The 24,922-nt window shown below is 41.2% G+C and overlaps 1 protein-coding gene across 1 annotated transcript in view; it reads left to right on the top strand.

Annotated features, from left to right (window-relative positions):
* LOC143290114 (snaclec coagulation factor X-activating enzyme light chain 1-like) overlaps positions 1-22,757 on the top strand; it is a 30,241-nt gene extending 7,484 nt beyond the window's left edge. Inside the window, exon 5 of the mRNA XM_076599402.1 lies at positions 22,658-22,757. Within this exon, the coding sequence (XP_076455517.1) occupies positions 22,658-22,757 (100 nt within the window). The remainder of the gene's footprint in view (positions 1-22,657) is intronic.
* The last annotated feature ends 2,165 nt before the right edge of the window (positions 22,758-24,922 follow it).

Genomic DNA, 24,922 nt, shown 5'->3' on the forward strand with positions numbered 1-24,922 from the left:
CACAAGATAAAAAAAAAAAATGGTTGGATATGTGTATGGGGGAGCGAAACGGTCATGGGGGTTCTATATACAACCGACCCCAGCCCAAAACCGCGCAATACCGCCCTCAAGCATAAAAAAAAAATCTAGTTAAAACCAGTTATGTGTATGGAGAGCGAAACGGTCGCCCCGTTCCCCGTGTGTGCTGGCAAGCGACCGCACGGCGTGTGTAGTGGGACGGGAGAGTGGTCCCGCGCACAGCCTGCCTCCGCGTATCTTCCCACCCGCGCGCGAAGATTGTGATCACCCTATTAGAGAAAAGATTATATTGTATATATAGAAAAAATAATGCCTTTTCCACATAACATTTGTGAGTACCCCCAAGTTAAAACAAATAGAGTATGCGGTCGAGCTTGCATGGGGCTCTATTGTAAAGATCATATTAAATGTCATAGAAAAGGAATGTCACTTCCAGTACTTTGTATAAAATGCAACCTTTATGTACGTACGAAGTATGTTATTTGTTGTAAATGTAAGCATAAAAAAGAGAAGCCTCCTCCCATGGAGAAAAAGATTGATCCTATACCCGATTGTGGAGAACATTCAAGCGACTCTGAGGGTTATATTTCTGATGATGATGATGACGATGATGAAATTGACCCTTTGAAACTTATTCAAGAGGGTATATTCCACCCTTTGGTGGAGTAATCATTGGATTCAGAGATTGATCAACTTGTAAAAAAAAAAAATCCTATTAGAGAAAAAAATATAATAGTATATATAGAGAGAAAAATGGTGCAACGATATTCTGAAAAATATTACCGTGATCTCGCTTCAAGAAAAGAGATTCCTAATCATGAATCTATGAATAAAACTGAGTTGATTAAAGCACTGGGGTTTGATGCTTTGGAGGGGGAGACCAATGCTACGCTTAAAGATATTGCACGAAAGCTCAAAATTCGTGGTTTTAGTAGAATGAAAAAAGATGAACTTATTAAAAATATTCGTCAACTACAACATAAAGCTGAATCCACGGAGGAGTTTGGTAGTATTATTAAAAATTATAAACTTGCGGCTCTTCCAAATGAAATAGATCCGCTTTCGTTTATGATGAGTAAAGTGGACACTATTAACCAAAGAGCTATTCCACTGACCAAACAAAATATTGTTTTAACGGTGGAGTTTGGTCAAATTAAAAATAATGATACTACTGTAGCTGTATTTCGATCGGAATATCAAAGTATTATTGATGTTGTTGATGATCAAGATATTGAAAAACAAATAAAACAGATTTTGTTAAAAAATAGAAAATTTTACAAATGAAGGTTCAGGATGGTTCATTAAAAGAATCTTTAGTTTATGGGTGAATAGAGTTTCTATTACATCTCCTGGATCCTTTATTGAATCACCACAGTGGGTTAAAAAATAAAAGAGCTGTGATTAATATTAAAAATAAAGATGATCAATGTATAAGACATTGTTTACGTGCACACAAGTTTCCAGCAAAAGCGAATTCTAATTTAACTTATTCCTATCCTTCTGATGATGGGTTTAATTTTGAAAATATTGACTTTCCTACACCAATAAAACAAATTACAAGGATCGAGACTCAAAATAATATTGCTATTAATGTATACTATTTAAAAATAAAACGATTGAACGCGCAAGAATATCAAAACAACCCACCAACATGGAGCGTATTAAACTTCTTATTATAGAAAATGAAAATGGTGGACAACATTATACTTATATTAAGAATTTTAACAGACTACTGAGTAATACAAACAAACACAAAGCAGCCATGTACTTTTGTGAGTATTGCTTGACAGGTACAACATCATCAGAACTTTTAGAAGAACATATTAAGCGATGCGCGCAGATCAACCACAAGAACTATTCTCGCGTTGAGATGCCATCGGAGAAGACAAAAATGATCAAATTTACCAATTTTCAAAAACAAATGCAAGTTAGTGATGTGATATATGCTGATTTTGAGGCGATTTGTAAAGAAATAAAAGACGATTCCCATTCGAATAAGACCATCAAAGAAAGCGAACACATCATCTCGTCATACGGGTTTGTGCATGTTAGGTCTGATGGAAGGGCATACAAACCGCAGCTATTTCGTGGTGAGAATGCGGTCAGTCATTTTCTCGAAAAACTTCAAAGAATATATTATCATACTGTCAAGGAATTGAAAAAAACCAGTTCCAATAAAGATGACCAAAAAAGATAACGAATCGTTTGAAAACGAACGAGTTTGTTGGATATGTAGAGGGGAACTACCCGCAAATGATAAAGTAAGAGATCATGACCATATCACAGGGAACTATAGAGGTGCCGCGCATGCATCGTGTAATCTTAAATTGAGAATAAAACCCGACGAATTTGTGTTGCCGATATTATTTCACAACCTCAAAGGTTACGACTCTCACGCGATCATTTCGGAGCTCGCGAACAAAGGTGGTGGTAGAATTACGTGTATCGCGAATAATAAAGAGAAGTACATCACATTCAGTTGGGGAAGGTTGAAGTTTTTAGATAGTTTCGCATTCCTGAGTTCGAGTCTCGACCAGCTTGCGAAGAACCTTCCGGATGATAAGAAGTTTTTAACGCGCAAACATTTCACAGATGAGGAGGAGTTCAAGCTCGTTACGAGAAAAGGAGTCTTTCCGTACGAATATATTACCGATTGGAGTAAATACGAAGATACGAAACTACCAAAGAAAAGTCATTTCTTTAGTAAACTTAACAACACGGATATATCAGAAAGTGACCACGAGCATGCCAAGAATGTGTGGAAGAAGTTTAAATGTAAGAATCTAGGTGATTATAACGATCTGTACTTAGTCACTGATGTGTTGTTACTTGCCGATGTGTTCCAGAATTTTAGAAATACGTGTTTGCGAACTCATAATCTCGATCCTGTTCATTATTACACGCTTCCCGGAATGTCTTGGGATGCTTTACTCAAGAGTACGGGAATAGAACTCGAACTGTTGACGGATATCGAACAATATAACATGATAGAGGCGGGAATACGTGGTGGAATCAGTATGACTGTAAGAAGATACGCGGAGGCTAATAACAAGTATATGAAAGATTACAGACCTGAAAAAACGGATTCGTATATCATGTATCTCGACGCGAACAACTTGTATGGTTGGGCGATGTTACAAGCTTTACCCACGGGTGGATTTATCTGGGATAACGATGCTAATCTCGAAAAGATTCTAAATCACCCCGACGATGATGAGACGGGATATATTGTGGAGTGTGATATCGAGTACCCTGAGGAATTACACGACGAACATAACGATTATCCCCTAGCTCCTGAGAAAATAGAAATAAAACTCGAAAACCTCTCACCCTATCAACGACGCCTTCGTGAAAAACTCGAGATGCGCGGAAAGGAAACGAGAAAATTAGTTCCGAATCTATGGAATAAGGTTGGTTATGTCGTTCACTATAGAAATCTCAAGCTATACACGCAACTTGGCATGAAAGTAACTAAAATCACAAAAGTGTTAAAGTTTAATCAAAGTCCCTGGATGGCGCCCTATATATTGATGAACACCAAACTGAGACAAGCCGCTACTAACGATGCCGATAAAGATCTGTATAAATTAATGAACAACTCGGTATTTGGTAAAACTATGGAAAATATCAGAATGAGAACGAATATCAAATTATTCAAGTTAGATGAAGAGGACAAGGCACGCAAACTAATAAACAAACCGGCTTATGTCGATCATATGATCATCAACGAGAAACTTCTAGCGATTCACTACAAAAAAAATAAGCTTGTGCTCAATAAACCTATCTATATCGGGATGGCCATTCTCGACCTATCAAAGTATCTCATGTATGATTTGTATTACAACCACTACAAGAAAAAATATGGATGCAGGTTGTTATATACTGATACTGATTCATTCATTCTCCACGTAGAATGCGAGGATTTTATCGCTTGTATGGATGATAATGTACATGACCGCAGTAATTTTCCAAAAGATCATCCATTGTATGATAAATCGATAGAGAAAGTGCCAGGATACATGAAAAGTGAGCTCGGATGTAAACCGATCCGACAATTCTGCGGCTTGCGCTCAAAGATGTATTCGGTTGTAGCAGATGATGGATCAGTTATCAAGAAAGCCAAGGGCATAAAAAAATGTGTGGTGAAAGATGAAATTGAACCCGATATGTATAAGGAGTGTATTGATCGATCTGTTCAATTTACTAATAGTATGAGAACGTTCAGATCGTATAAGCACAAGATGTACATGATCAAGCAAATGAAGACATCACTCTCACCGTACGATTCCAAACGCTATTGGCTAGATGATGGTATTACATCTTACGCCTACGGGCACTATGGTATTTCTGTATCGTGAGGAACAACCATAAGCTCTTCGTGTACAAACCCTCTGGATGGACCATTTTGTAAATAATAAAGAATAGGATCGCCGGGCATCATACGCTTAATATTATAAACTTTAAGAGACCAAACGGGATCCGTTGCTCGTTTGCGAGCTCCACCCTCGAGCTCACCGGGCTCATACAAGTACCGAACTTGCGCATCAGGCGGTAACTCTCCTTTATCATCTTTAGTCGGTGCAGAGGATTCGGCTTCTACCGATTTGGCCTTTATTGCGACCGACGGTTTCTTACCAATAAGTCTCGTCACCTCATTATTCAATGCAGCCACAACAGCCGGTAATCTAGTGACCCATTCTGTTGATCGATTCGGCGATTTCATTTCAGCCACATATTGATGACTAAACAATCGTTCTGCCAGCGTACGATTAAATCTTTCTACAATAGCCTGGCTTCTGTGTGTCTTTCCACGCCTTACTTTTTAAAAAATTTTGTTCACAGCACCCATAAACTCTCGGCCAGGATCTACCTGAAGAAGTTTGGGCAACTTCAAAGGGCTACGGTCATAAATACGTAAAAAAGCGGCCGCCACTTCGACGCTGTCTTTCGTTGTTAGGGGTTCGGCTTCTTTATATCGACTTGCAACATCAACGACAGTCAGCGCATACTTATACGTCTTACGCCTGATTCTGTCATAGGGTAAAAATAAAAGGTCAGCCTGATGAACCTCATTTGGGATAGTAATATCAAATTTTGCTCTCGGAATATACTTTGGAGGGGGTAGATAAATTTGCCATATAGCTTGTTTTTGTAACCATTTTCTAGCCTCATCCTCAGACACCTTGGCTGCTTTCGCGAGTTTTTTAATCGCCGAATAACCCTTCCAATAACCGCTTGGGCTGTAATAGATCTTTTCCATTTTATTTAAGAAAGTAAATGTTTAATATTTTGAAATCGCAACGCCAAAAATGACCATGGTCATGATAATAAATACGTATTCTCGATCTTTTTGTCCCTCTGAGGGTGTATAAAAATCTGAAAGTTGGGGTTTTTGAGAAAGAGGGGGTAGTGGCTCCCCCATCACTTTATAATATTCTTGCATAGCCATATCCACATCCTTAAACGTGTTCACAGCATGTTGTTGTTGTCTTAGTTTTTCATTGATATAATCTAAACGTTGAATCCTCTCTTTCTGCCATTCTGCGGTCGCTGCCTGAAGTTGTTCTTGCGCTTTGTTGTGTCGTTTCTGTTCTTCTAACGCGTCTGAAGACCCCAGTTTACTAAATAAAAAATTACTTCCGGTAAATGCTAAAGCGTTTACTACTGCCCCACCAACGAGTAACGCTACTGATGCCATACTATAATGATGATATTATTATTACTTCAAAATATCATGTGGGAGAATACCTTGTTTTTCCAACATATCCTTCGTAGCCATAGCGAGGGCTATATCCAAAGTGACCATCCCGATATCTTCGAGGTTGAAAGCCAGTCTAGGTGTCGGGGCTTTCGTAAATATTAATTTTGTCAATCTCGAGTAACCAGCGGCCAATGCGCTGACCACAACCGCGTGGTATACAGTGTTTGCAATTTCTTTACCGTTTATATTTGGCGTTGCCATTGTTTGTTGTTTATAAATAGTGTACAAATTAATGTTCAATACATGATAAATGGGTTGGGTTTTGTTACCACAGGTTGTGGTGGTGGTTTTTTCGACCGATTAAAATATATGTAAACACCACAACCTATTATCATCGCAGCAGCAATGTACAAGGGATTGATAAAAACGTGATCTGGTCTCCTCGATGATGATGGTTCTTGTTGTTGTTCATCTTTCGCTTTTCGAAGTTTTTCGAGAAGTTCTTCGTGTTTTGCTTTTCTAGCAGCAGCACCTTTTCGACCCGCTTCAACTTTCTTCTGATTCTTCGGTTTCGTTACTTCCTCCATTATATTTATTAAATTGACAATGTTTAACAGTAGTTACAGCTGTGGTGAGCGGAGCTAAGAACATGCCAAATCTGTGATATAGTTCGCAAGTAAAGCTGTTAAGCGCATGTCCCAGGAATGGATCTTGCTCGAGATCACTATTTAATTTTGTTTGGTCATCAATGGGGAGATACATACAAACTGCTCTGGTATACAGTTGTATAATTGTATTACCGAGTGATTTTGTAATCATCGATCCTAAACTCGCTTCGTATCTCGTATAAAGCTTGTCTATATCCGGATCTTTCATCGCTTCGATTTTATCAACACTAAACTCTTTCCCTAAATATTCTTTTGCTCCACCGGCTGAGACCACCGCCATAAGCCTGTCGCGTTTGGGATCCTCGGATAGTAATTGGTCCATCTTCTTCTTATATTCTATATATCTCCTTTTAAGTTTAAAATAATAAAAAACTACAAATCCAACGACTAAAAGTGTTAAGAAATTGCTAACCAGTGTTAAGAAATTGCTAACCAGTGCTAAGGAACTGTTAAGCATTGTTAAACAGCTGTTGATTATTACTAGCAAATTTTATATGCAACTGGTTGATCAGTTTTTAATATCAACTTGGAGTGTTTGGTATTTGCCAATGATTTCCTAACCTCTTTACGTTCATTTTGTGTTGGAATGACATCGTTTTCTCTTAAACACTCATCAAACGAGTCCCTATCCTTACAGTGAAATAAAGCCACCCATTTTGTTTGTTCGCGAAGGTCAGTAAGAACCGAGTTGTATTTCTGAGTCAACACCCACACAGACTGTTTCGCGTGTCTTCCAGAAAATGCGAGTTTACTCAACATTTGCTTCTTTTGAGTAAGAGCCTTTAAGTCACTACAGTCATCGATGATGTACAACGTTGGCTCCCCGGCAAATATTTCAAAAAACAGCCCAAGCCATTCGTGAAGTTTATCACCGGGATTAACGGTGTATACCCCGCGGTCCTTTCTTACCCACACTCGGGATCGATAGGCTTTATTATATTCGAGAGTAGGGCATAGAATTACAATATTCTCGAACACACCACGATATGTCGTTTGTAATAAATCTAAAATAAATTCGGTCTTACCACACCCAGTTTGCCCGCAAATAATTGCGGAATGTGCTTCTTTAGTAAACAGCCTCGACAAATCTTCCATCTTCTATATTTAATTGTCCATCCATAATTACAAATACATACGCATTTAGCGGTTCTGCCGTTTCAGCTTTTTTCTGAATCTGAATCGTAATGCCTTCAGACGCATTTTCGATACGACGTCCACTCCCGTGAAGAGAATTATCATCTGTGGTGCGCATATCCAACCAAAGAGCATAATTATTCGTGAAATATTCACCGATTGTGACATCCGCTAGTTCTAAATCTTTTACCACTTTGTCTACTTCGGGGTCGCGTTTTTGCGTTCCGAAAAACTTTCTGATTTCATCCCATTGTTGATAGGAACGCATACCTTGACTAAACAGTTGATTGGGCACACCTTCGATCGTCACTTCAACCTTATCGATCTTAGGATTGTAATACTCATCAAACAACAGCAGTACACCCTTCATACTTTTTGCCGGCACGTTGAGATTAATATTCCAGAGTGTGTCAGATTTGTCCAGAGGAATTTTACGATGTCGTAGTATTCTATCAAATAAAATAGCGAGCCTACCTGAATAATAACCGGCTATCTGTCTCGCAAGTTCGGGTTGTGTGACTTTCTCAAACTCGAGACTAATCCCTTCTATCGTATAGGATGCATCCGGGTCTGTGCTGCGGATAACCTTGCTATAAGCGTTAAAGGTAAGTTCATACTCCAGGCGATCGCCGAGAGCACTCTGATAAAATGGTGCATGAGATTCTAGCAATTCGAAATCAAGCGGAATACAAAATCGATTACCATAAGCCTCCGCAATGGCGGCATCTCTAGCGATAGTGTCATCTCCATTATCCGCGTTAATACGCAATCGTGTCACATTACGGTGTGTAGTTAAGTCAATACCTTGATAAACGGCGTTTCTTCGTTCTTGTCGAGTTCGCCAAAGATCTCCATAAGTATAAAATACATCACTATCTTCAACGCTCATGATTTCATTACCGGAAATGCGAATGGTTGTTTTACGTACTATGGCTCTACCAATATTATCAACGAGTGTTCTGTTCACATCTGTGGTAGAAGTCAAAGAAATTTTGAATGCTAGTCGAACACTCCCCGGAACGATCACATCGTCAACACCTAAATTAGGAAAGCGTACAAGAAGTTGTTGATTCTGATCGATAGTTGACGGATTGTTAGTAATCACGACAGTCTGCCGCACGCCCTTTATCCCCCGCGGCTCCCGCAAACTTCTCATTGGATTAAGCTTTCTTCCACTCATTTTTTTGGTTTTATATAGATATAACTTTATATTATAAGTTTAATATGGCGGAAGGTGGTGAGATGGCGGAAGGGTTCGCAGAAGGTGGAATAATAGAATCTGGTTTCTTGCAAACAGAATTATTAAAGAGCGCGGTTGATGATTACTATGATGCATTTGGACAAGAGCCCGATGTTGGGCGAAATTATACCAATTTTCAACTTGATAGTAGAGGTACACTACGATTAAAAAATAATCCAGATTTTAATATCATTAACGTCCGCACGAAACAACCCCTAGCACTTTCAACACTAGCGGGAAAACCTGGTGGAGCAAATATTATTCGCGAGGAACTTGGTTTTGTAGACTGGAGGAGGAAACCCCAAACGGTCGCGGCTCTCCAAAAGGTTGAAGCCAAACTGGGTGAAGAAATTGAGATGGATGATTTCTCACCAAATACAATCGATGAAGTACTTAAAACTATAGATGATCCTCCCCTCACCGATGAACTGGGTGGTTATTATATTCGTGAACTCAAAGGTTTAGACAAAGCCATGCAAAGACAGCGCGGTAATCTTTCTGACAACCTCTCAAAACTCTCTCACCTGGATGAAGAAATATCAACTTTAAAAATAAGAATTCAGTCTGCGGAACTAGCTGATAAAGATGAAAGCGAAATCAAACCCTTGCGTTTACAATTAGACGATCTAAACATCGAGCGTGCTGCACGACTAGAAGCAATATCAACACACAAAGAAGCACTGCGATCTCAAATCAGCAGAATGCGTGAAACGATACGCAGAATTCTTGAGGAGGACACAACACTAGCGGAACGTATTCGAACGCTTTTTAGAGAACAAGGCATTACTATCGTTTCCATTCTTACTGCCTTTGGTATGATTATCAGCACTATCGTTTTGGCCGTCACGGGTGGAGGGGGCACTCCACGGGCGCCGCCGGGTAAAAAAGATGACAACTGGATAAGTAAAAGACTTAAAGATTTGGGAGAATTACTTAAAAAATTAGGTTTAAAGGCGATTGATGCCCTCCCAGGAGTCATTGGGGCTATTGTTTCGTGGTTATTAAGCACGTTGGGTAAAGCGGTTGGGTGGTTAGCCAACAACCTGTGGGCACTCGTGCTCGGTGCTGGCCTCCTCCTGTTTGATTATTTAAAGAAGAGAAAGTAAATACCGCCTATCAATCCTAAAGTAAGAGCGACTTTATAGTCTTTGTGAGTTGTTGGCTCTTCTTCGTACGATACTTTCGCTGGTTTGAGTTTAAATTTGTTATCCGAAGAACCTGCACCATACAGAAAGGGTCTATTACCAGCACCGGTAGCTATTGCAAATCCTGGTCGAGATGTTTGTATTAATTTTTTATTTCTATAGGTAAGAGTGAACCACCCGCGAATGCCTAACAAAACTCTCGTTTCACCCGCTCCTGTCCTCGGTGTTGTCAAAGGCTTGTGTGATTTATAATCGAGCACCGTATTACTCGCATCAAGCATTGCCAAGTCTGCATCAGAAGGTGGCACAAGAGCCCAGTGACCTCTAGACCATTGAAGAGCTTTTCCTGATGGGGCAACAAAATAGTATGCAGGAACACTTTGGGTAGGTGGAACACTCTGGGGTGAAACACTCTGGGTAGGTGGTACAATGTGTGGTAGTTCGTTTAATCCATCATTAATACCAATATTCTGTTCTTCTGTCGCAATGACAATTTTATTATTATAATTAATGTGTGTACCAACCCTCAATGCCATATCAGATGGGGCCATATAAAGGCCAACACCAAATGCAAAGTTTACTTCGGATCTCGCGTACTGGAGAACGTCCTGGTATTTTTTTATCGCCGTTTGTAGGTTTTCGGGGGCATTAATCGCATCTTCAACATTGGCTAAAAATTGTTTTTGCGCATCAAATCCAGTTCCTTTTGTTGTTATACTCGTGCGCGTTTGCGCTTGTGACCCTATTAGAGCCCACACATAAGTGCGAATGCTATCGTTGAGACGAACTATCCCCGCATGTGTAAAACCCAACCCCTTATCAGGAATAAATGTTGTCCAAGCCCGGGTGATGTCCACCGTATGTCTGATTTTATCGTGGGGGCTAAAGAACACAGGTCCCTCTCCTCTGTTTCTCATTGCCTGTCGTGCAGCCCCACCGGGGGCCTCAGCCTGAATAAATTCTCCCAAACCAAAGCCATGCTTTTCTATTTTCTGTCTCCAATCCCTCTGCCCAAATTCGGCACACAAACGCTGATAAACTGTTTTATCAAACGGATTATTATACATGTTAAATGCTTGGTCGGTGGGTAGCGGGATTTTTAACTCGTCCAATAACCTCCGAATCTGATAGTAAAAATGAAACCTATACACGGCTCGAATAAACGGATCAGAAGCTTGAAAATGTTCTTCCGTTACTCCACACCCGGCGGTCGCGCACCATACCACAAAATTGATTTGATTCTGCCACCACACTATCGGGTTGTTTCTCCACGCAAGCCAGGCTGCATTCATCTCCCCAGTCATAGTGGGGTTCGCATAAGACTGAAAAACATCGGGAAACTTGGCGGTAAAAGAATATTCGCTGTTCACGTAGATCACTCGCGTACAACTTATTCTTTTTTCTTTATACCCGGTTGTATAGGACGCGTCCTTATTGAAGCTGTAAATTTTCTTATTCATAGCTATGTATATAATAACAACCGATATTCAAAAAGACGAATTACCGCGGTGCATATCTAATCAAAGTGGAAGACTAGAAATCGCGCTGCGTGAAATAACTTATTATCCCAACTGGAAAAATATCAGTGATGAGCTCGGAAACAATTTCTTTACTACTACCGATCATAAGATAATAATCCCAGATGGTTATTATAATGTGTGTGAATTGAATAAAGAAGTGTTCACCCCCCACGGTGCAGAGTTAGACTTGCACGCTCCGAGTGGCTATCTGAGAATAAAGAGCACCAAATCGATTGAACTTTCTGAGCGTCTTGCACATACTCTGGGGTTCCCCCAAAAACTCATCGCGCCGGGAATAATGGTGATAGGAAACAGGCATCCGCGGCTCGCGATACATAAAGCACTTTACATTCACCTCTCTCAAATTAATACCACCGATAATTTCTATAACGGATTGCCTTCTACGTTGTTACAATCAATCTCAGTAGAAAATGAAAGATGCGGGGGTGGTCGAACAACCACGTTGACATCACCCCAGTACAAAAGACTTTCTCACGGAGATTTACCACGTTTAACACTTTCTATAGTAGATGAAAATCATAATCCCGTTTCTATTGATTATTTAAATATTACATTACATATAAGATATGGTTGAACCCTGCACTACGCTCGGTTTGGTTGATCTCGGAGATACAGAGGGATTTGATGTGCCGGGAAAAGAAAATAAGTTGTACGCATTCCAGCTTTCTGAAGGAACGTACAAAAGAAAAGAAGTAAAAATTGGTGATATCGTGAGTGAGGATGATGTTGTCAATGATGAGCCCTATCAACTTGTTCGTTTAAACGGTACATGGCAGCTAAAACCCCTCGACAAGGGGATGGTAGATTTTAAAATTGAATCACCTTACATTACCAAAGAAGAAGAAAATAATTATAGAATAAAAAACAGTGGTTGGATGTTCGCTGATTTAAGAGCGTTGGATGTACATTTACTAAACTACCAGGGGAGGTGTTATGTGCTTAAGAAACGCTCGAAGGATAAATCTGAATTAGGAATAGATTTTCATGATCTAACTAGTTTGTGGGGCTTCCGTTTCCGTATTATTTTTGATGTAATTCTCGGTGAAGAGCCTGATGATTTTGTAAAAGTTTTTCAAGGGTTTTACATTAAATGGCCCAAAAATCTTGCAAATCAACCCCTGAGAATCACCATTGAAAAACAAGATGATGCTATGCCCTATGATGTTATACCGCAGGGTAGTCATATAGAATTCTCGCTTGAAGGTATTACCACAAAACAGGAAACAATGAGTTTGTGGATGCAGCTGCGTCTTCCTCAAAATATTTCCTTAAGAAGACTACGTTGCGCCAATTTGAATATTTAGAATATACTATAAATATTAGAAAATGGTTGATCCCGGAGGGCCAGGAACACATAATATCAAACCCTGCACTACGCTCGGTTTGGTTGATCTCGGAGATACAGACGGATTTGATGTGTCGGGAAAAGAAAATCAGTTGTACGCCTTCCAACTTTCTGAAGGAACGTACAAAAGAAAAGAAATAACGAGTAATGGTGGTGGTGTCAACAAATTCAGCGAACTTGCAGACGTGAACGTTGACGGTGTTGTTGTGAACAAACCACATCATCTTGTTCTTTCCGACGATGATACATGGGTACCTTATCCGGTGGATAACTGGGATTTAGATTTTGAAATAAAACAACCCTATGTTAGTATTGGAAGAAATCACGCTCTACAAAAAATACAAAATAGTGGTAAACTGTTGGCTTCCTATCATACGCGTAAAGATCTAATCGTCGTTAACAGCGACGACTTTGGATATGTTATTGGTATGAGAGGTAAAAAGACTGGCACACTGCGGTTAATTAAAGAGTTTGATTTTGAGCCGCCTATTCAGGGGTCAACTGTCGTTTTAGATATACTCCTTAGTGGGGTGCCAGATGATTTTGTAGAAGTTTTAAAAGGGTTGCAGATAAAATGGCCTGGAAATCTTAAAAATAAACTCTTGAGAATTACCATCAAAATTCCAGTGGTTGACCCATCTGATCAACCCGATCCCTCTATAGAATTCTCGCTTGAAGGTGTCATCAAACGTCCATCGTTAGATAAAATATCTCTCGACTTTATTCACATCGGACCTCTTCAGCTTAAAAGACTGCGCTACTCTCCTCATCCTGTTACCATCATTTAAAAAAAAAATGATTACTATAGAATAATGGAGTTTCGCCTACGAGAGATATCGAATATAAAAAACAACCTCGAAAAAGAGCGTGATGAAAGAACTTTATTTTATAAAAAATATAAACGCGGTGTAAATATCGCTACAGCCGCGGATACAACGCTGACAACTCTTAGTATCGCCCTTGGGGCATCGGGTGTTGGATTACTGTTGAGTGTCGCCGCTGCTCCCGTAGCTATTGGAATAGAAGTGGGAGCTGGTCTCCTTGGTGTGGTTGGTTTAACTTGTAAATTTATTCATAAAAAATTAATGTCACAAGCTATGAAGCACAACGAGATTCGCGTGTTGGCCGAGTCAAAACTGAACACTATAAATGATCTTATTTCAAAAGCATTAGAAGATGATAAAATAAGCGATGAAGAATTTAGTCTCATTCTGGCTGAAGTTGAAAAATTCAATGCAATGAAAACAGACATAAAATCGAAACACAAAACTCAGTTGTTAAAGAAAAATCTATTTGATATTCAAGATGGTAAACCATCCAAAAAAAGCAAACTATGTGAACGGTTGACTCAACCTCCTCTCTTTAAGGACCATTTGGCTCTCCATACACATATTTAAGCCGGTTTTTCGTTTTTATGCTTGAGGGCGGTATTGCGCGGTTTTGGGCTGGGGTCGGTTGTATATAGAACCCCCATGACCGTTTCGCTCCCCCATACACATATCCAACCATTTTTTTTTTTTATCTTGTGATTTGGCTCTCCATACACATATAACTTGTTTTAACTATATATTTTTTTTTATGCTTGAGGGTCATATTACTCCAACATACACAGGTTTTGACTAAATTTTTTTTATGCTTGAGGGCCTTAACACAAGCTAATACGCCCAAAAAAGTTGTATATAGAACCCCCATCTCTTATACTACTGGGGGTTTCCAGCATGCGCAGTTTCAGTTTCTTCGCTACACCACATCTGCTCAGCAGATGCCAAACCAGCAGCATAACCCAGCTGGCGCGCTTGGTCAGGTCTTGAGTGCATGCATATGTATAGTGTATGCTTTTTTGTGTACAGAATCAGAATCAGAATCAGAATCAGAATCAATTTTAATGTCAATTAAACCTGAACAAGGTTTATAAGACACGCATGCAAAGTTACATGAAACCACGCACAAAAAAAAGCAAAAAGAAAAAAAAGCAAAACAAAAATAGATAAATGCTGAACAAGACATTGAATCACTCTTGCACGCTATGGCGTTTTTGACAGCAGTTACTGACAAATTTTCCAAACAGTCCCACAAGTTTGTCTTCCAGTATTAGCTGACTGGGTTTAATAATATTTGGAATGTAATTTTGAATTTTTTGTATGAATTCTATTCTAATTTCTTTGTACAATTCGCAGTCATCTAAGAAATGTACATGTCAGAGTGGATTTCTTTTACATAATTTTACCAGAGGGCAACATTCTTGTTGCCATGGGTTCTTTTTCAGTGCGCATGCTGCACTCGGGACCTCGGTTTATCGTCTCATCCGAATGACTAGACGCTCAGTTTGATTTGGAAAATCCTACTGAGGGAAAGGGTGAGAGTGAGATTCGAATCCAGACCCTCAAGGACATTGTGTTGGCGGATGAACGTCTCAGCCATACTGACACTTTCCTCCACCTTCCACCATATGCAGTAAAGAGTGTACAAAGTACCACAAACAGATTTTCTCTCTGAATATTGTGCTTTTATTACAAAACATGCCATTTAAGAATTTATGATAATTCATTTCGAGTGGGTTTTTTTCTTTCTTTTTAAATTAAATTTTTTTTTTCCTTATGCTATATTGTTTTCTTAAGATACATGTTAATTAAGGACATATCGTCTCTTTTACTGCATGAAAAAGCAACGTGCTCAGTTTTTATTACTTTCACTTTTTTAACCCAACCTTCACCATGTTGATATGCATGTCGAGTCTGAGTTGAGAGACTGTGTGGTGTTGAGTGATGGGCCTTAGAAATACACAAACAGTTCCTAATCGGATTAATATAGTTACATTGAACTGACTTGTCTAGGCATGTTCCACATTTATTTATTTATTTATTTATGTAAGCTTATTTATTATTTATTCACCTTTTTTTTTTCTCAAGGCCTGACTAAGCGCGTTGGGTTACGCTGCTGGTCAGGCATCTGCTTGGCAGATGTGGTGTAGCGTATATGGATTTGTCCGAACGCAGTGACGCCTCCTTGAGCTACTGAAACTGAAACCACATGAAGCGCATAGAACTGTAAAAAAAAAAAAAAAATCTTCCGGGGGGGTAGTACTATCGAAGGGAGGGGCGAGGAAACTTTAAAAAAAAAAAAATTTTTTTTTTACATAGCTCATCAACGAAAGAAAGAAAGAATGATTAGAAATGGAAACATGACGCGAAGGAGAGAGAGGAGACAAGAGAGACAGAGACAATGATAATGGCTATCGATCAACGTATAAGACCACGCGAAGACGGCGGCAAAGATATAATAAGTAAGAACCACACATAAATCTTCTTCCGTGCGCTCAAATTTAACGACGGGCGGAAATTATCGGATGCTACCGTAAGCGGATACGAGCAAAAGATGGAGGGGGACGTGGGGGGGGGGGAGGGGGGGGGGGTGAAGGGAAGGTCGTGGTGATGATGAGAGTGTGTGCTCTGGGGCGTGAGGGAGGTGGGTAATGGTGGCAGGGTGGGTGGGGCGGGGGGAGGGGGGGGAGGGGAGGGAAGGTTGATCGCAGTCTTGAGTGTAATGTTATCTTGTTATCTTTTTTTTTCTTTCCCAGTCGATCGTTTGTTTGCCGTTCATAATTATCATGTCGTGTCGTTTGAACGTGCGCGCTTATCCAGTTTCTACGCTTGTGACGTAAAGAAAGCTTTTTACAATAAATGGTGTGTGTGTGTGTGTGTGTGTGTGTGTGTGTGTGTGTGTGTGTGTGTGTGTGTGTGTGTTATTGTTGTTGTTGTTGTTGTTGCTGTTATTGTTGTCACCGTCTTTGTTGCTGTTGTTGTTGTTGTTGTTGTTCTAGCTGTTGCTGCTGCTACTGTCGCTTTTTTTTCCCCACTTACGAGTATGGAGAGAGGGAGAGGTAAGAGGGTTAAATGAAGGATGACGGGAGTGACAGTGAGAGAGAGAGAGGAGGAGGAAGGAAGAGAAAGATTTTTGCAGCTGTGCACGTGTGTGATGAATTGATTGAGTGAGTGGGTGAGTGAGTGAGTGAGTGAGTGACTGTGTGTGTGTGTGTGTGTGTGTGTGTGTGTGTGTGTGTGTGTGTGTGTGTGTGCGTGCGTGCGTGTGTGTACACGCATGCGCGCGCGTTCAATCCATAAAGCAAAAATAACCGTTCAATTTAACCACACAAACGAGAGAGAGAGAGAGAGAGAGAGAGAGAGAGAGAGAGAGAGAGAGAGAGAGAGAGAGAGAGAGAGAGATGTGGGGGAGAGGGGCGCGCAGGGAGATACAATGAGAAAGACAGAGATAGACACTGAGACACACATACAGAGAGCCATACACAGAGACAGAGACACAATGAGACACACATACAGAGAGCCATACACAGAGACAGAGATAGACACTGAGACACATATACAGAGAGCCATACACAGAGACAGAGATAGACACTGAGACACATATACAGAGAGCCATACACAGAGACAGAGATAGACACTGAGACACACATACAGAGCCATACACAGAGACAGAGATAGACACTGAGACACATATACAAAGAGCCATACACAGAGACAGAGACACAATGAGACACACATACAGAGAGCCATACACAGAGACAGAGATAGACACTGAGACACACATACAGAGAGCCATACACAGAGACAGAGAGACAGAGATAGACAAACAAAGACAGACAGACAGGGACAGAGATATATTGGCAGACTGACTGACTAATTGATTGATATGGATATTTATATAGCGCCTATCCTCGGTCGGAGACCAAGCTCTAAGCACTTTACCAACTCGGGGTCATTTTTGCACAACAGGCTGCCTACCTGGGCAGAGCCGACTGAAGGCTTTCATTCGCGCGCTCATCATTCGTTTCCTGTTTCATTCAATCACATTTCAGGCACGCACGCATACACACTCAGACAGACATGTAACATTTTACGTGTATGACCATTTTGTTTATTTACCCCGCCATGTAGACAGCCATACTCCGTTTTCGGGGGTGTGCATGCTGGGCATGTTCTTGTTTCCATACCCCACCGAATGCTGACATGGATTACAGGATCTTCAACGTGCGTGTTTGTTCTTCTGCGTGCGTTTACACACGAAGGGGGTTCAGGTACTAGCAGGTCTGCACATATGTTGACCTGGGAGATCGGGAAAAATCTCCACCCTTTACCCACCAGGCGCCGTTACCGAGTTTCGAACCTGAGACCCTCAGAGAGATACAGAGAGACACAAAAAGACAGAGACATAGCCAACCTGTCAGAGGTAAAACAATCAAACTGGGACAAATGTTTTCTGAAAACAACAAACACAACAACAACAACGACAACAACAACAATAACAACCACCACAACAACAAAACACCACCTGTCTACAGTACGATAGTCCGACATGTCAATAGTCCGACGTGTCAATGAAGAGACGTGAGAGCAACAGAGACAGAAACAGAGACAGACAGACAGACAGACCGACAGACCGTCGGACTGATGACACATCGGTCTATTGTCCAGTCGGATGATCGCCACGTCGGACTGCTGCCAACGTCGGATTGATGATCGTCGGACTGATGACACGTCGGACTGATGACACGTCGGTCTGATGACACGTCGGACTGATGATCGTCGGACTGATGACACGTCGGATTGATGACACGACGGATTGATGATCGTCGGACTGATGACACGTCGGACTGATGCCACGTCGGTCTAATGACACGTCGGATTGATGACACGTCGGATTGATGATCGTCGGACTGATGACACGTTGGACTGATGACACGTCGGTCTGATGACACGTCGGACTGATGACAAGTCTGATGATCGTCGGACTAATGACACGTGGGACTGATGATCGTCGGACTGATGACACGTGGGACTGGTGATCGTCGGACTGATGACACGTCGGACTGGTGACACGTGGGACTGATGACACGTGGGACTGGTGACACGTCTGACTATCGATGTCGCCTAACGCCTGACATTTACTGTGAACGGAGACACTCAAACAAGATTTTCATGTCCGCTGATCTGTACTGTACAAAGGACAGAAAAATACCCCCCCCCATCCCCAAACACACACACACACACACACACACACACACACACACACACACACACACACACACACACACACACACACACACACACACACACACACACACACACACACACACACACACACACTATTTCCCAAAACAAATGCAAAAAGAAGAAGAAAGAAAGAAAGCAAACACATAACCAACCAAACAAAAAACGCCCTTTACATTTCACCACACAAAGGATGTTTTCCTGAAAGACAACACACACACACACACACACACACACACACACACACACACACACACACACACACAAACACACACACAGTTCAGCAAAGTTCAGCAAAGATGTTAAATGCATATGTGGAGAATCTATTTCTAGCAAACACGTACTCTTTGGATGTCAGAGTCTGAAATCGTTTTTACCGAACTTCTCGGAAAATTCTTGTGAATGTATTTTTGACAATCTCAGGATGTTATCTGCTATGCAGAAGGTTTGCTGCATAGTCCAAATGGACATTTGTTATAGTTGTAAAAAGCGTTTGATCTTAGCGTTTCCTTCTATATGCCTATGTCTCCCTTTTAATGTTTTGTTTTTTTCCAATGCTCTGTATCTTTCCCCCACCACACACACACATGCACACACACACATACACACACACACACTATTCTTCACCCTCTGCCCAATTATGTTCCCACCAACACGTGTGCCTCCGAGCACACCTGAAGAGGATTGGAGTGGCAGCCACATCCCTATGTGATTGCGGCCAGGCTGACCAGACCCCATCCCATATTCTCCAAGACTGCCCCCTGTGTGAGAAGATGCGGCAGCAGTCCTGGCCTGGGGGTGCTGACCTCAACACCAAGCTCTTGGGGACGGTAGCCGATCTTCGCCGGACGTCCGAGTTCGTGGCATCCCTCGGACTTCGACCCTTACTGCGTAGCTGTCGAACGCAAAAGAAAGAAAGAAAGAAAGGATTGATAATAATAATGATAATAATAATAATAATTTATTTTCATATAGTGTTATAATACAAGCATAAGCAAGCTCTAAGCACTTTACAATCCAGTACCGAAAGTGAAACAAGAAAGCATATAAAAAGTAGTAGAAACATAAAACAGAATCATTAATATAATAAAAAGACGATGCATAAAACTCACAAAGTAACATACTCTCAATACTACAACCGTTACACTCCAACACTCACACACACACACACACACACACACACACACACACACACACACACACACACATGATTAAACGACTGAGATGACAGCAATTTTCACTTAAAATACATACATGTAAAAAGGAACATGATTGTAATCTGCATGCCATAGGTTTTGTAAAAATTGTAAAATAAAGTTTTGGGTAGAAAAGGTAAAAGGGGTAAAAATCGGGTCATTCTCCCTTTCGAACCCCACCACCACCCACCCCCACTTTCTCTACTCACCCATCACACACACTCACATTGCCATGGGCCTGGGACAACAGCACTATTTGAGTTATGACAAGTATTTTTTAAAAGATATTTTAAGATTTGCTTCAAAGGTAGATAGACGAGTTGCTTGTCTGAGAGCAATAGGCAGAGAATTCCAAGTTGTTGGACCGAAGACGGAAACTGACCTCTTTCCACAGGAGTTAAGGCAGTATCGGGGAACAGTTAGCTGGAAGTAATCAAGAGAGTAGCTATCCCCAAGAACACAACATCATGCCGAAACAGGGTCTCGAGCGTGGGAAGTGGCGAGGCGGGGGCAGGCGGTGTATTGAGAAAAAACAAACAAACAAACAAACAAACAACAACAAGAAATCAACAACAGCTAATGGTAGAGTGTTGGGGCACTAGATGGAAGAGTCACTAGTCATATTACAAATAAAGGAAATAACAAGATACCCTCTTCCGAGTGGCATAAGACTTCAGCGATTGATTTACATATTGCTGGGAGTCTCATTATACCAAAAATACCCGGGATATCACCATATCTTGTGCCAACAGTTTATCTCCCCTTTTCTTGTATATATATTGGATAGTCAGAATTAGTCAAATAACAAAATGGTGAACAACGGGTAACATTTGAAAAAATATATATTTTGTATTCAAAGCGTTGTTTACTCGTCTCCTAACGATATTAAGTTCATTATTTCGAGGACAGGCAAATGCTTCAGAGTGACTTTTAAAAGGAACCTAGAAAGTATTGTATTTACATCAGTCGGATTCATTTCTTGGGATGACAAAATTAACCCTTTGACTGCTGCCAACGAGTATGCTAGTTACTGAAGGGTTGTCACTTTACTGAGGTAAAACAGAGCTTATAAGTCAGGATGTCAGTGAAGGGTTGTCACCATACTGAGGTAAAACAGAGCTTATAGGTCAGGATGTCAGTGAAGGGTTGTCACCTTTCTGAGGTAAAACAGAGCTTATAGGTCAGGATGTCAGTGAAGGGTTGTCACCATACTGAGGTAAAACAGAGCTTATAGGTCAGGATGTCAGTGAAGGGTTGTCACCATACTGAGGTAAAACAGAGCTTATAGGTCAGGATGTCAGTGAAGGGTTGTCACCATACTGAGGTAAAACAGAGCTTATAGGTCAGGATGTCAGTGAAGGGTTGTCACCATACTGAGGTAAAACAGAGCTTATAGGTCACTTACTGAGGTAAAACAGAGCTTATAGGTCAGGATGTCAGTGAAGGGCTGTCACCTTTCTGAGGAAAAACAGAGTTTATAGGTCAGGATGTCAGTGAAGGGTTGTCACCTTACTGAGGTAAAACAGAGCTTATGGGCCAGGATGTCAGTGAAAGGTTGTCACTTACTGAGGTAAAACAGAGCTTGTAGGTCAGGATGTCAGTGAAGGGTTGTCACCTTACTGAGGTAAAACAGAGCTTATAGGTCAGGATGTCAGTGAAGGGTTGTCATTTACTGAGGTAAAACAGAGCTTATAGGTCAGGATGTCAGTGAAGGGTTGTCATTTACTGAGGTAAAACAGAGCTTATAGGTCAGGATGTCAGTGAAGGGTTGTCACCTTACTGAGGTAAAACAGAGCTTATAGGTCAGGATGTAAGTGAAGGGTTGTCACCATATCGAGGTAAAACAGAGCTTATAGGTCTGGATGTAAGTGAAGGGTTGTCACCATATTGATGTAAAATAGAGCTTATAGGGCAGGATATCAGTCACCATTCGTCATTTGGAATTCTTCAATTTGGGATTATTTCGTCAGGTCTCCGCACTCAGGTCTTTCAAGTCTGGCCTTAAAACCCACCTCTTCCAAACATAGTCATTCTCCCCTGCCTCTTCCTTGTTTTCAGTTTCTTCAGTTTTAGAGTTATGCATGCGTGTGAATGACTGGTGTGAAAGCGCTTTGATTTGTCTCTGCACAATATTCAGCGCTATACAAATACTATCATTATTTCATTATCATCAATATTATTACCATAATCATTACCTCTGTTCAGCAACATCTCAAGGCCTGACTAAGCGCGTTGGGTTACGCTGCTGGTCAGGCATCTGCTTAGCAAATGTGGTATAGCGTATATGGATTTGTCCGAACGCAAAAAAGAAAACCGCACTTTAATCGTAGGCCACACTTATCTCACTTCACCAAAGTTCAGCAGTCAAGGGGTTAATAAGAAGGGGCCCAGACCGAAAACGAACACGCGTTGTTTTCCTGCACAGTAACTGTTACAACCCCTCTCTCCCTTTCGCCTCCCCCTCTCCCCCCCCCCCCTTCCCACGCCAGCCAGCCCTCACAGGACAGACAAGATCGATAAACTTGGAGAAGACAACAACCATTGCCAGCGTTGGTCGGCTTTCCACTGACATTTGTTGCGTTGCGTTCTCTGTGTGAAGCGCAGTCCTGAATTTCGACCCTCCCCTCGCCTCACCCGCAAGCGTCTGGAATTGTGCCATCTCATTGCCGGCTCCAGAGCCAAGGAGCTGGCTCCGAAATGTTAATCATTGATTATTGTGTAGGTGCGGTATTTTGTCTGGAACTTTTGACACGAGAAGAGTAAGGATCGATTATAATACAGGGAGGTTTTTTTTTCTTCTTGGAAACTGCCATCTTACATCAAATTTTCCTTATCTTTTCTAAGATCCTGGAGAGAAGGTTGTGAACACCGCACTGAAACAGCTCTCATTCGCATGGTGAATGATCTCTTTATGAAGGTTGACAGTGGGAACAGCGCTGTTCATATATCGCTATAGATTTGAGCGCTGCATTTGACATAATAATTTGATCATGCTTTGTTTCTTCAGAGACAGCAGAATGACATAGGTCTTGACGCAACTGTTCTTAGTTGGTTCTCGTTATATCTGACTTCCAGATCCCAGCAGATTCTTGTTGGTCAGTCTTGATCAGCTCTCTTGTGCGGTGTTTCACAGGGATCGGTGCTTGGCCCCACTCTGTTCTCTGTCTACACCAGAGAACTGGCTGATTTTCTCCAAATATTTTCCGTAAACTACCATTTCGTTGCTGACGATTCTGAAGTTCACTAGTACAGGTTTGCCGAAGAAAATGCTACCTCGGGTGAAGAGCTGTCAGACTGTCCATCCAGACGAGTTAATGGTCACTGGTCACGTATATACATAGATGGCTTACCACCAGTGCTGCAAGAAAACGACCCGATGTGAGTTGACTTTTCAAGAGCATTCGCACGCGCGAACGCACACACACACACACACACACACTACCACCCAACCACCCACCCACCTACCTACACACACACACACACACACACACACGCACACACACAAGAAAATGACTCACCACCATAAAAAATTCACGACACTGATGACTCCTACTCCGTCACACAAAAAGAACTAATACGTCAGGAAATGATTCTATCGTCAGGTGTAAACTTCCTTGAGTCGACAGCTGTGCGACTGTCCAGCCAGACAATTAAATGGAAACTCTTCACTGTTTACAGACGACTGACCGCTGGTGCTGAAAAAACAACAACAAAAAACAACAAAACGCCCCCCCCATACCCCCCCTCCCCCCAAAAAACAACAACAAAAAACAACAACAACAACAACAAAACCTAAAAAAAACAACAACCACAACCACACACACAAAGAAAAAAAATTAAGAAAAAAAATCCCCGTTCGTTATACCAGCACCTGGACTTTCGAATGATCAAGAATATCTAATCCTTTGACCCATTTTAGAGCATGGAAGATATCAGATAACAGCAGTGGTATTTTACAGCAAAGTTAAACGCAAACAGCGATGAAAGTACGTTAATACAAACCATAAAAAACGAAAGAGCAATCACAATTCATTAACGCAAATATAAGGAATAAAACACCCTAAATGAATAGTAGTTATTTTTGGCAATAAAGCTTACGATAGTTTAGACTACTTTGCAGATTTTTGAAAGATAATTACTGAAGTTTAACAGGCTGTTCTTGCCTGGACAATATGGATTAGCCAAGACAGAACGTCATTCCCCTTAAAAAGATATTACCCCCACCTACCACTCCCAATCCCCCCCCCCCCAAAAAAAAAAGAAAGAAAAAAGACCCCCCTCTCCCGAAAAAAAAGACAACAACAAAAAACAAAAACAAAACAACAACAACAAACAACTAAACAACAACAACAAAAAACAACAACAAAAAGATAAGTGAGAAAAATTCATTGACCAGATTAAAATTTTTGTTCTTAAAAAGTCATATTTCAACGATCTGTTTGAGTCATCATAGCCTTTGTGTGACATATATCTGAACAGTTTGGTCTGTCCTTGGTCCGATTTCTTGATGATAACATTTACTGTACTTCAGACACTGACACAGGCGCAATAGCCGAGTGGTTAAAGCGTTGGACTTTCAATCTGAGGGTCCGGGGTTCGAATCTCGGTAACGGCGCCTGGTGGGTAAAGGGTGGAGATTTTTCTGATCTCCCAGGTCAACATATGTGCAGACCTGCTAGTGCCTGAACCCCCTTCGTGTGTATACGCAAGCAGAAGATCAAATACGCACGTTAAAGATCCTGTAATCCATGTCAGTGTTAGGTGGGTTATGGAAACAAGAACATACCCAGCATGCACACTCCCGAAAACGGAGTATGGCTGCCTACATGGCGGAGTAAAAACGGTCATACACGTAAAAGCCCACTCGTG

This window comes from Babylonia areolata, chromosome 15 (genome assembly GCF_041734735.1).
Source record: "Babylonia areolata isolate BAREFJ2019XMU chromosome 15, ASM4173473v1, whole genome shotgun sequence".
NCBI classification, from domain to species: Eukaryota; Metazoa; Mollusca; class Gastropoda; order Neogastropoda; family Buccinidae; genus Babylonia; species Babylonia areolata.